General features: G+C 36.7%; 1 protein-coding gene across 1 annotated transcript in view; it reads left to right on the top strand.

Moving 5' to 3' along the window:
• Positions 1-13704, top strand: part of LOC102867990 (chromosome unknown open reading frame, human C14orf39) — a 114690-nt gene that overhangs the window by 54195 nt on the left and 46791 nt on the right. Inside the window, exons 10-12 of the mRNA XM_006891823.1 lie at positions 4786-4901; positions 7187-7272; positions 7390-7448. Of these exons, the coding sequence (XP_006891885.1) occupies positions 4786-4901; positions 7187-7272; positions 7390-7448 (261 nt within the window). The remainder of the gene's footprint in view (positions 1-4785; positions 4902-7186; positions 7273-7389; positions 7449-13704) is intronic.

Here is a 13704-nt window from a genome sequence, read left to right as displayed (position 1 = left end):
TTAAATTGGTTTTGGGTTGTTTTCCCCCTCCTCCCCCGTGTACTGTCGAATCAGATCTGACTAGCCCAGGAGGAGATTGCCTTTCTTTCTCCACTGGAGCATCTGATGGATTCAAACTGTACTCCTTCAGGATTACAGTTCAGCTTCTTGCCACTAGGCCATCAGAGCTCCCTATCTTGACTATTTTAAATAAAACCTGGATACTATTTAGTAGGCAAATGCAAGAAATGTTGTATATGCTGTTGAGTCACCTGAGCTCCCTATGTACAATATCTCTAAACCCTGCCCTATTCTGAGCTAGTCTCACTGTCTCCGACTCACCTACCTACATTATTACTTCAGCTACTGTGTCAAGCCACCTCATCTAGGATCTTCCTTTCCTGTGCTGTCCCTCCACCTTTCCAAGCATGATTTCCTTCTCCTAGGACCGGTCCTTGCTGGCAACACTCCCAAAATATGTGAAATGGAGTTTCAAAACCCTTGTCTCCAAGGAGCAACTTGGTTTCACTCTTTCCAGGACAAACCTGTTTGTTCTTTTGGCAGTATAGATGTAACAATATTAGTTGAATTAATACTGACTTAAATAGAATATAAAGAATATCATAAATAGAAGAACACAAAATCCTCACATCTGGACTTAGCCAAAACATCATGATAGATAGAGAAAAGACTGATGTTGTCAAGGATTTCCTTTGACCATGGTACAAAACCAACATAGATGAAAGCAGCAGTCTAGAAATCAAACAAATAAAAAAAAATAAATCAAACAAAGGTATTGCACTTGGCATATCTTCTCTTTAGGGCTTCTTTAAAGAGCTAAAGGGCAACGAAGTAAGTTTAAAGACTAAGGTGTTTCTGACCCAACCCGTGGTATTCCTAGCTACTTCATATGCATGTGACAGTTAGACCATGGATAAGAAAGATCTAAGAAGAAGAAATGTCTTTGAATTGTGGTGTTGGAGAAGAGTGTTGAATATACCATGCAATACCAACACAAACAAGTTTGTGTTGGAAGAAGTGCAACCACGTGATTCTTTGAGGAGGCAAGAATGGTGAAACATACTCTCACGTATTTTGGGCCTGTTGTCAGTGCAGGCCAGTCCTTGGTAAAGGACATCATGCTTGAATCATAGAGGATCAGTGAAAGAGAGGGTGACTCTCAATAAGATAAATTGGCACAGTGATTGCAACAGTGGGCTTAAATTCACAAGAGACTGTGAGGATGGCATAGGTTTTGGTGAGATTCTGCTCTGTTGTGCATAGAATCACTTTGAATAGATGACTGGAATGTACCTAACAAGAAAATCGCACCATACAATAGAATTCAATACAGAAGACATTAACAGGGAAAATATGTTTCATATTTAAAAAGAATTCACAAAGAAGTCATAAGAACTATGTTACCGTGCTCGCTTCGGCAGCACATATACTAAAATTAGAACGATACAGAGAAGATTAGCATGGCCCCTGCGCAAGGATGACACGCAAATTCGTGAAGCATTCCATATTTTCGACCCTGAAATTAACCAGTCTGTAATGAAGGCTAACTCCTTTCACCTACAAATTTCATCTTTGGATACAAAGCTAAGTGGATAGTCCTTACGGAGGGACTGTTTAAAAAGAGGCAGTGAAAAGAAAAGAAAAAAAAAACCTATGATACTTAAATATACAGTTTGAAACTGTATAGGGTTCCGAAATTATTCACTCTGAAAAGCACATTATAGAATTCCGAAGACATAGTTGGGGCAGAAGGCTTTACTATTGCTAGAAAGTAAAAGTACTGTAAAAGAAAGTACTGGCTATAAAAGTTTTGCTGCATATAAACTAATATAAAACCAAACCAATAAATAATAGCATCTTAAACAGTATAAAGATTTTTCTTTTATTTTCAGGTTCTAAAATAGGTGGTTTAGGTTAAAGGTGAATAGCGCTATCCCTAGAATGTCTTCTTTCTCAGCCTTCCATGCTTTATTTTCCTATTATCTGTAGTATTTTTCTATTTTCCCATTATTTGTAGTGCTTCTGAATTACATTACTGTCAAAAGATGTTATTTTATAGTACTACCAAGTTGACTACAAATTATAGCAACTTATAAACAACAGATTGAAATCCAGGTCTATCCTGTACAATCCTCACAATCTTTGCCATGGTGAAGCCAATTGTTGCAGTCACCATTTCAGTACATCTTGTTAAGAGTCTTCTTTTCTTTCTTTGGCCCTCTATTTTTCTAAGCATTATGTTCTTTTACAAGGATTGGCACCTATTGATAACGTGCCCCAAGTATGTGTCAAAAGACAGTCAATTGCTATTGCAGACTTACCAATGATACCTGACAGGGGAGGAAGGAAGAAGGAGGGTAGGGCTAACTGAGTCAGCTTGTTGTTAAAGTTCTTTCATGGAAGTTTCTTAGCTTGTTTATTATAGCATTTCATTGGCTAGATTTAATCGCATAATCACTTTGTGGAAAAAACAAAAAACATTTTTGTTTGCTTTGTAAAAGCTGAAATACAGAGATAAGTAGATTTTGGGTAGGATAGAGTACTGAAGAGCAGCAGTGACAGTCTAGAGACTAAGGTGCACCTGATGTAAGCCATGATCTTTGCATTTACTTGCTATGTATCAGAAAGCTGGACAGTGATTAAAGATGAGAGAAGAAGAATTGATGCCTATGAGTTTTAGTGCTGGAGAAGAGTATTGAACACACCATGGATTTCTAAGAGACCAAAGAGATCTGTCCTGCAGAAAGTGAAACTAGACTGCTCCTTGGAGGCAAGGATTTTGAAGCTCCATTTCACATACTTTGGGCATGTTGCCAGTAAGGGCCAGTCCTTTGAGAAGGACATCATGCTTGGAAGATTGGAGGAACAGTGCAAGAGAGGAAGACCCTCTAATTGTAATTGGCTCAGGATAGAGCAGGGTTCAGAGCTGTTGTACATAGGGTCACTGTGAGTAGTAAACAACTCGATGGCACATAACAGCAACAACAGGCAATAGGGCAGGACTCAAAGAGGTGCTACCTGTGATCTGACTCGCATCCTGGTTGTTACTTTATAACACAAAGTTATGCAGTATTTATACTTTTGTGATTGAGATAGTTCACTCAGCATAATGTCTTCCAGACTTACCCATGTTGTATAGTGTTTTATAAGTTTTTTGTTTTTCAGTGCTCCATAATATTCTGTAATATTGCATGACTGTACTGTGTGTTGGCCCTTTTGAATCATACAATCATATAATCTGTTATGCTTGGAATGACAAATTGAAGATAAATGATATTTCATTCATAGACAAAAGAACACTTCATTATCTATCCTTGAAATACAGTGATGTGAGTATATGCTATCCGTATGCATATAAGGAAAACTTGTTAATACTATTATTCACATATACTCATTGAACATAGTTATCCACATATACTTATTAAAGCAAAAGATGAAGACATTGAAGATTTCTATCAACTTTTGCAGACTGAAATTGACCTAACATGTAACCAAGATGCAATAATAATAATTTATGACTAGAATACAAAAGTTGAAGGCAAAGCAAAAGAATTGGCAGTTGGAAAATATACAGAAATGGGTCAGGAAATTAAATGGTAGAATTTTATAAAAGCAATGATATTTTTCCATTGCAAATATCTTCTTTTCAAAAGACAAAGCAAAGTATTTTAATGAAATGTATAAAGTGTTAGAAAGCAAAAGGGAAAAACACACTTGACATTTCTCAAGCTGAAAGAACTGAAGAACAAACTAAAATTTCAAGTTGCAGTACTGAAGGATTCTGTGAGTAAAATCTTGAATGATACAAAAAGGGGGGGGGGAAGATGGAATACACCGAATCACTATATCAAAAAAGAATTGGTCAACATTGAAATTTCAGGAAATAGCACATGATCAAGAACTAATGGTAAACGAAGAAAATTTTTATATGCTACACTGAAGGTACTGCAAAAAACAAGGCCCTAGGAAATGATGGAATATGAATTGACATGTTTCAACAAACAGATGTAGCCTTAGATGTCCTCACTAGGCTATGCCAAGTAATTTGGAAAATAGCTACCTGGCCAGCTGACTGGAAGAAACTCATATTTTTTCCCCTTTCCCCTCCCCCCCTCAAAAGTTTTCCAATGCAAGAGTGTTGAAATCAGAAAACAATATCATTAATATCCCATGCATATTAAATACTGCTTAAACTTATTAAAAAACAGCTGAACTCATACATCAACAGGGAACTCGCAGAAATTTAAGTTGGATTCAGAAAAGGTCATGGCATGATGAATATCATTACTGATGTCAAATGGATCTTGGCTGAAGGAATATCAGAAAAATGTTTTCTTGTCTATGTAAAGGCATATGACTGAGTGGATCCCAACACATTTGGCTAACATTGAGAAGAATGGGAATTCCAGAACACTCCATGCTTTCAGATCTTGGTATTTAGATGATACAAACTTACTTGCAAAGAATGAAGAACACTTGAAGCACTTATTGACAGCTCAAAGACCATAGCGTCCTGTATAGATTTTGTTTTATGGTATAGTTGAACTGACGTATAGCTGTTTCTTTAGCAGATTTTCAGAGGTAATAAATTGCATGAATGAAGATTGTCCACTTTTTCCCTGAGGATCAACTGATTAAAACCACAAGCCTTTGGTTTGGCAGTGAAATTCCTAAGTCATCTCAACATAGAGAATACAGATATTCATGTAACTAGATCAATAAACAACATCATGATAAATGAAAGAGACTAAAATTATTCAAGACTTCATTTACTTGGGTCCATAGTCAGCATTCTTGGAACCAGCAGCGAGGAAATAAAACAATATGCTGCATTAGACAAGCCTGTCATCAGAGACAGCTTTAAAGTACTAAAGAACAAGGATATCACTTTAAAATCTAAGGTAAATCTTATCTAAGCCCTGATATTTTCAGTTGCTTTATATACTTTTGAAAGTTGGACAGTGAATAAAGAAGTCCAAAGAATTGATGCCTTTGAATTGTGGTAGTGTTGAAGAATGTTGAATAATTATGAATGAAGATTGGCTGCCAAAAGAGTAAACAAATATATCTTAGAATAAATTCAGCAAGAGTGCTCCTTCTTAGGAGTAAGAATGGTGAGACTTCATCTCACATACGTTATATGTGTGCTCAGGAAGGGCTAGTCCATAAACAGGGACATGATACTTAGAAAAGTAGAGGGTCTGCTAATGAGAAGAAAACCTTCAATGAGAATGACTGACATAATGACTTCAACAATGAGTTTAAGATTGTGATGACAGCACAGTTTTAGGGTAGCATTTAAGGATGGCACATAGATTGTGAGGATTGCACATTACTGGGCACAGTTTCATTCTGTTGTACATGAGGTCACTATGAGTCAGAATCAACTTGATGATATCTAAAAGCACAAAAACATATTTTCTAAACAAATATTTGAGGGTGTGTATGAGCAGACATGTTTAAAATATATTATTTAAAACTTATATCAAAATAGTGAAACATTTGTTTTTTTAAGGGAGCTTGATAGCTTTTTCTTATAATCTAAAAGCACAATTTTACAAAACTCATTACCAGTGAGTTGGAACCAACTCATAGCTGACTCACCAGTAGGTTTTTGCAGGCTATAAATGGCATGGGAAAAAATTGCCCATATTTTCCTTACAGATCATCAGGTGGATTTGAAATATCAGAAGCACCACCTTTGGGTTAACAGTGCAATATTCTATGAATTGTTGTTGTTATGTGCCATCGAGTTGCTTGCGACTCATAGTAAACCTATGTACAAAAGCTCTAAACGCTGTTCTAGCCTATGCCAACCTAGCCATCTCAAACGCACTCATACCCACCACTCCAGTCACAGAATCGATCCATCTCATTGAGGGTCTTCCTCTCCTGAGCCGCTCCTCCACTCTGCCAAACATGATGTCCCTCTCCAAGGACCAGTGCCTCCTTGCAACATGCCCAAAATATGTCAGACGAAGCTTCAGAATCCTTGACTCCAAGCAGCATTCTGGCTTCACCTTCTCCAGGACAAACCTGTTTGTTCTCCTAGCAGTCCATGGTATATTCAACACTCTTCTCCAGCACCACAGCTCAAAGACATCAATTCTCTTTTTATCATCCCTATTCATTGTCCAACTCTCTGATGCATAGCACATAATTGCAAAGATTATAGCCCGGATCAGGTGCACCTTAGTCTCCAGCCTGACATCGTTGCTCTTCAGTACTCTTGAGAGGTCCCTCAGAGCTGACTTTCCCAGTGCAATTTGTCTCTTGATTTCCTGGCTGCTGTTATCAAGAGTGTTGACTGTGGAGCCAAGTAAACTAAAACTGTTAACTATCTCAATCTCTTCACCATCCATACTGATGCTGCCAGTTGGCCCAGTGGTGAGAATCTTTGTTTTCTTGATGTTGAGCTTCAATCCATATAGGAGGCTGCAGTCCTTGACCTTTTGCAGCAGGCGCTTCAGATCCTCAGTTTCAGCAAGCAGGGTGTGTCATCTGCATAATGCAGGTTGTTGATGACTCTTCCACCAATCCTGATGCCACATTCCTCCTGGTACAGCTACCTTAAAAAAGATGACAAAAATGAAGACCAAATGTGATACTAAAAAGTAGATGGGGTAAATTTCTTATTAAAACAACTAAGATTTTTATTTTGGACAAAATAAAAATAAGAGTCTTTAAAATTCATGAATCAGGGAGAATAAAGTTGATTCAGATGATATAATCATTAATAGAGGAATGTAATACCAATTAATACTAGTATAAATTTAATTAAAGATAAAATATAAGCACTTTCATATGTATACATAAAAGTTTCCATTTTTATTCTTTTACTTAACCTATTTTTCTTATCTGTGCTCAATTTTAAAGGCTACAAAGAATGGCTACAAAAATCAGGTAATAAGTTGAGAAAATGTTTAAGTGTAGAAATACTAACCACCACGTATATTTGTTTATACTCTTCAAAAATTTCAAGTTCTTTGAGAGCCTTCTCCCTTATTTGTTCTCCAGTAGTTGAGTTAATATTTTATGTGTAGTGGTTTCACTGATTGTTTTTATTAATAGATATTGATGATGATGTCAAGAATAATGACAATGAAATGAGAGAATCCTGAGTACCATGGCAAGGCAGTATTTTTAATTGGTTTTGATAGCCAATACTCAATTTTTTTTGGTTCAGGTACTTCTTGACTCTGCTGTGAATAGTAATCCAAAAAGTTCACATGTTTCAACTATTAAAAGTTCACAGAATGTCATGCAATTCAGGTAACTTTTAAAAAGAAGTAATTTTTCTAAATTGGAAAATAATTTATAAATGTTAATTCAATAAATAATTTAAAAATATGCTTATTCATTCTTTCCCCCTCTACTGATCTGTTTTAGATTGTTAACCCCACAGAAACAATCATATTCCTATCAGTGGTTTGACAAAGGAGATACAGGTATTTTCTGTTCATATATTTCCTATTGTTGTTGTTAAGTGTCGTGAGTCGTAGACGACTCATAGTGACCCTAACAATGAAAGACCCTAAAACTGTTGTATAACTTTCATTTCTCCAAGTTCATAGTTTCTGGAGGCAAGCTATTTTTACATATATAGCTATATAATTTTGCATCCTAATTCTTACCCTTTGATAAACCACTTTTGTGTATTTCCCTCTGTCATTAAATATTATTCAAGAATTGTTTTATTTTTAATGACTATAATATTCAATTCTGTGACTGTGTCATATTATATTTGATATATTTAGGGAGCACTGGTTACCTAGTGAAAAGAAGCTGCACTGCAGTCTCAAAGGCACGTGGTTCAGATCCACCAGTTGCTCCCCGGCAGAAGGATGGGGAGTCTCCTCCTGTGCAATTAACTGCCTCTGAAAACCTGTTGGAGGGTCAGCTATGGGTCTGTTCCGACTCTATGGTACACACCAACAACAATATTTAAATACATTCTTTCACCTGGAATATTTTGTTATTTTTTTGTTTTTTTATTTGTTTGGGAGGTCATTATAAGCAATGTTTTTTTTGTTTTTTACATAAATCTTTTTTACTATCTTAAATTATTTTCTGTGAATAAAATTAAAGAAGGGTCATAGATATAAAGCAAACTTTTGAAAAGTGTACTATGGCACTTGCTTTTTTTGAAACACCTACATTAGTACCTTTTTTCACTTAACATTAAGAGATTTGAGAATTTTCTCTTTTACAAAAGGCTGAGGGGGAAAAAACCTAGTTTTCAGCATTTGTTTTGCCTCAAACCATAAAGAGGTAGAAGCATGTATGCCAAGTAGCAAGAGTGTTGTCACCAAAAAAAAAAAAGGAGTGGCGTAACTTAAGTCCTTCCTTGTACATGAATTATTTCTACTTTATATAGATTGTGTACTTATCATATCATTCCTGCCTAGTGTTATTATAGATTTTATGTGTTATAGGATATGATCTAGCAGGTTCTTTTTTGCATCTGGGGATTATTAATGATAATGATTTCTTCCTTTATGCCATTTCAGCTTACAAAAGGCTTCATAGTAATATACTGTGTTCAAATAGCTGGGAAAACCTGTGTGTGTGAAATTATTATCTTAAAATCAACTAGCTTGTGGGACTTTAGCACCACTACACACTTTATCTATCTGGAGACTCTTGGTAATGCTGTAGTAGTTGATGCACTAGTCTGCTAGACAAAATGTCAGTGGTTTGAGCATCCTAGCTGCTCCGCGTGAGAAAAATCTGGCAGTCTGTTTCTAGGAAGGTTTATAACCTTAAAAAAGTGTTGCTCTGTTCTTTCTTGTAAGGTGGCTATTACTCAGTGGCAGTGGGTTTAATTTGGTTTGGATTTATCTATACACAATCCCTGCACATACATATACTTTGGTAACTCAGTAGTGAATAACCGTTATTCTCCTCATTAGACTATATGTAAATCTATACTCATTTCTCATTTGTGGTATATGGATTATTGATTTATATTTTAAAGTTTTAAAAATGCTTCATTCTGGCAGTATGCAAACTGAAAATATATACATATTTAGAATGGAGATTTACTATGGATCTATTTCTTGCACTTTTAGTGAAAGATTTATTCTACACGATATCCTTATTCCACATGCATTAATGTTCCTCTTTATTTTGGGAGAAAATATTAGATTTTTATCTTCACAGGCACTCTATTGCTTTTAACCTTTTATATCTATGATTGAGGAATGTTGGAAAATGCATATATCTGATATAGTTATTACTTCCATTAAATTGTATTCCACATATAGTTATATTAGAAGGAATAAAAGGAATGTATTTTACAGTCAGATTGCTTGGCTCCACAGTCAACGCTCTTGGCACCAGCAGTCAGGAAATCAAAAAGCATATCGCGATGGGAAAGTCTGCTGTTAGGGACCTCTCTAAGGTACTCAGGAGCAACAGTGTCTCTCTGGAGACTAAGGTGCACCTGATACAGGTCATGGTATTTGCAATTGCTTGTTATGCATCAGAGAGTTGGACAATGACTAGGGAGGACAGAAGGAGAGTGGATGCTTTTGAGCTGTGGTGCTGGAGAAGGGTACTGAATGTACCCTGGACTGCCAGGAAAACAAACAGATTCATCTTGGAGAGGATTAAACCAAGCTGCTCCTTGGAGGCAAGGATTCTGGGGCTTCGTCTGACATACTTTGGACATGTTGCCAGGACGGACGGGTCCTTGGAGAGGGACATCATGCTTGGGAGGGTGGAGGGACAGCGCAGGAGGGGAAGACCCTCTGTGAGATGGATTGATTCGGTGACTGGGGTAATCGGGATGGGTGTGTCAGAGGCAGTGCAGTTGGTGCAGGATAGAGCAGGGTTTAGGGCTGTTGTGCATAGGGTCGCTATGAGTCGGAAACGACTCGACAGCACATAACAACAAAAACAATTTTACAGTCTTTGTAACTTTAAAGTTGTTGTTATGTGCCATCAAGTCAAGTACATCTCATAGTAACCCTGTGAACCAATATGAACCCTCTCCTATCCTGCACCATCCTCACAATCTCTGACATACACAAGCCCATTGCTGCAGACATTGTGTCAATGCACCTGGTTGAGCATCTTCCTGTCTTTCATCTTTTCTCTGTCTTTCCAAGCATGATGTTTCTCTCCAAGAAATAGCCTCTCTTAGCAACATACCTGAAGTATGTGAGATGCAGCTGTATCATCTTTGCCTCCAAGGAGTACTCTGGCTGCACCTTCTCCAAGACACATCTGTTTGTTCTTTTGTCAGTGCATGGAATATTCAGCACTCTTCCAACACCACAGATCAAGGGCATCAATTTTTCTTCTGTCATCCAGTTCTCAGATGCATAACAGGTGGCTAAAAAAATCAGGCCCTCAATAAGGGGCACCTTTGTCCTCAAACTGACATCACTGTTCCTCAGTGGAGAGATTTCTGACTGCAGACTTCCTCAGTACAACACATCTCCTGATCTTCTGAATGCTGGTACCAAGTATATTGATTGTGGATCCAAGTAAAATGAAGTTGTTGAGAGTTTCAGTCTTTTCTCCATCTATCATGATATTGCCTATCAGTTCATTGGTGAGAATTTTTGTTTTCTTGACATTGAGATGTAGTTCGTATTGAAGGCAGACTAGGAAGCAGGCTTGGCCACTTCTGAAATAGCAGGCCTCTGAAATCCCTATCAATCATAGAGAATCCCAGATAGATACAGTATTAGAGATTCCAGATTGGAAGTCAATCAAAATGAAAAAGAAACAGCTACAGACATCTTTTAATAGTTGGAATATTGCATATATGAAGTATGAATGTTGAAATATTAGAAATTTTGAAAATTAAATCAGACTCATTCTAACCATTAGTAAAAAGAGAAGGATTGGCTTTGGCCACTTTGAATCAGACATGTACTATGAAGGGAATGAAAAACCAAGTAAGAATAGTGTTGCACTCTTAGTTAAAACGACAATTTCGAGTACTATCTTGAAGTACAGTGTTGTTAGTAATAGGGTATTTATTCATACATGCACAAGGAAGACCCATTCGTATGACTATTATTAAAAAAAAATAAGCACCAAATGAAATATCTCAGTCACAAAAGACAAATACTGCATAATGCCACTGTTACAGAACAGGACTGATATGGGGGTTGAGGGAAACTAAGAAAAGAGGGGATAAATAATGTACACGACATTGAAACAGACAAGGGAGAGAACTGTTTAAAAGGAATATATGATTAGGTATTGTTGGTATGACAAGTCCAGAATAAGAGTTGCATAGTAAAGTAGTCTGGGCGGGGGGTGGGGGGTGGGGACTGTATAATAAAGAAGTGACTTTTTTTTCTAAAGAAAAAAGTGAACTCGGGGAAGGAGGGACAGGGAGGAGAATGTACAACAATGAATGAATGGAAATCCAAATTCTTTATACACTTTCATTACAATCTAAAACAAAACAAAAACATCAATAGCTAAAACCAAAGAGGAGGATACTTAAGGTTTTTATAAAATTCTACTGTCCAGAATGGACCAAACATGCAGTCAGGGTCCATTAATGGTAATTGGTGGTTGTAATGTGTAAGTTTGAAACAGTGAAGGAAGGAAAAGTTGGAAAGTATGGTCTTGGTGGCAGACATGAAGCCAGAAATAGAATAATCGAATTTTGTATGTTCAGTGATTTATTCATCACAAATACCTTGTTGTTGTGTTTTTTTAAAAAAAAAAAATCCAAAACTGGTAACTATATACATAGATCTCACCAGATTGACTACATAGGAATCAGATTGACTACATCTGTGGAAGGCATGATTAGACAAGCTCAGTATCAGTAGTCAAAACTATGCTGGGTGCTGACTGTGGAACAGATAAATTACTCATGTGCAAGTTCATTTTGAAGCTGAAGAAAATTAAAACAATTCCACAAGAACCAAAATATACACCTCAACAAGAAAAAAGGTAAACATCCCAGTTGTAAAATGTGCATAGGATCTCAGTTCACCAAAGAAGACATTCAGATGGCAAACAAACACATGAAGAAGTAAATGTTTAAAATCCTTAGGTATCAGAGATATGCAAATCAAAACAACTATGAGATTAACAATTCAAAACATCTGTGAGGTCTCACCCCAGCAGTAATAGCAAAGTTCAACAACAGGACAGCAAACAAATACTATCTGGGTTGTGGAGAGACTGGAACTCTTTTTCACCGCTGGTGGGACCAGCAGGACCAGTCAACCACTATGGAAGACAGTCTGGAATTTTCTCAAAAAGTTGAAAATAGAAATACCATTTGACCTAGCAACTCCACTACTAGGAATATACTCTAAAGAAACCATAGCCACAACAACTCAGACAGATGTTTGCACATCTATGTTTGTTGCTATGTTATTCACAGTAGCAAAGAAATGGAAGCAACCCAAGTGCCCATCAACAAATGGATAGAAAAACTATGGTATATTCACACAATGGAATATTATACAGCATTTAAAAATGGTAAACTCATAAAATATTACATGATATGAGTAATCCTGGTAGACTTTATGTTGAATGAGATATCTCTGTCACAAAAGGACAATTATTGCACATCACCACTGTTATAAAATAGGACTGACATTGGTGTTGGAAGGAGAATAGGAAAAGAGTAGATAGATAATGAAATGAACACTGAATTGGAACAAATGAGGGGAAGAACTGTCTGAAAAGAATGTGTGATTAGGTATTATATGTATGACAACAATCTGGAATAAGTGGTGCTTCGCAGAGTGGACTAGAGGAGGGGGAAATGAAGGGAAGAAAATGTGCAACAATAAATGAATAAAAATACATAAAAATATTTTTTAAAAATAATAAAACTATTATCTTGAGATATATCCCACCTGAAATTAAAAATAATCTTAAGAATAGGTTTGTTCATATCCTGTGCCCATTTTTCAATTGGGTTGTTTACAAGTCCCGTACAGACACTTCACCAAAGAAGACATTCAGTTGGCCAACAAACACATGAAGAAATGTTCAAAATCCTAGCTCTAAGAGAGATGCAAATCAAAACAACTATGAAATATCATCTCACCCCAGTAAGAATAGCAAAATTTAACAGAACAGCAAACAACAAATGCTGTCAATGTTGAGGAGAAACTGTGACCTTTGTCCACTGTTTGTGGGAGTGTAAAATGGTGCAGCCACTATGGAAGGCAGTATGGCACTTTCTCAAAAAGTTGGAAAAAGAAATACCATTTGACTCAGCAATTCCACTACTGGGAATATACCCCAAAGAAATCATAACCACCACCCAAGCAGATATATGCACACCCATATTTATTGCAGCTTTGTTCACAATAGCAGAGAGTTGGAAACAACCTAAGTACCCATCAACAAATGAATGGATAGAGAAACTGTGGTATATTCACACAATGGAATACTATGAACAGCATTGAAAAACAAGGAACTCATGCAATATTATTCAAAATGCGTGACCCTGGAGGACATTATGCTGAGTGAAATATTTCAGACACAAAAGGACAAATACTGCATAGTGCCACTGTTGTAAAACGGGTCTGACTTCAGGGTTGGGGGGAGATTGAGAAAGATGGGATAAATTATGTATATTGCATTGAAACGGATGGCAGAGAGAACTGTTTAAAAGGGATATATTATTAGGTATTATTGTCGTGACTGGAGTCCAGAACAAAAGCTGCATAGTAGAGTGGACTTGAAGGGGAGGGGTTGTACACA

This window comes from Elephantulus edwardii, unplaced genomic scaffold (genome assembly GCF_000299155.1).
Source record: "Elephantulus edwardii isolate Elephantulus edwardi_28Jun2011 unplaced genomic scaffold, EleEdw1.0 scaffold00104, whole genome shotgun sequence".
Lineage (NCBI taxonomy): Eukaryota > Metazoa > Chordata > Mammalia > Macroscelidea > Macroscelididae > Elephantulus > Elephantulus edwardii.
Note: the sequence above shows the minus strand (reverse complement) of the source record. Positions and strands in the feature narration are given on the sequence as shown.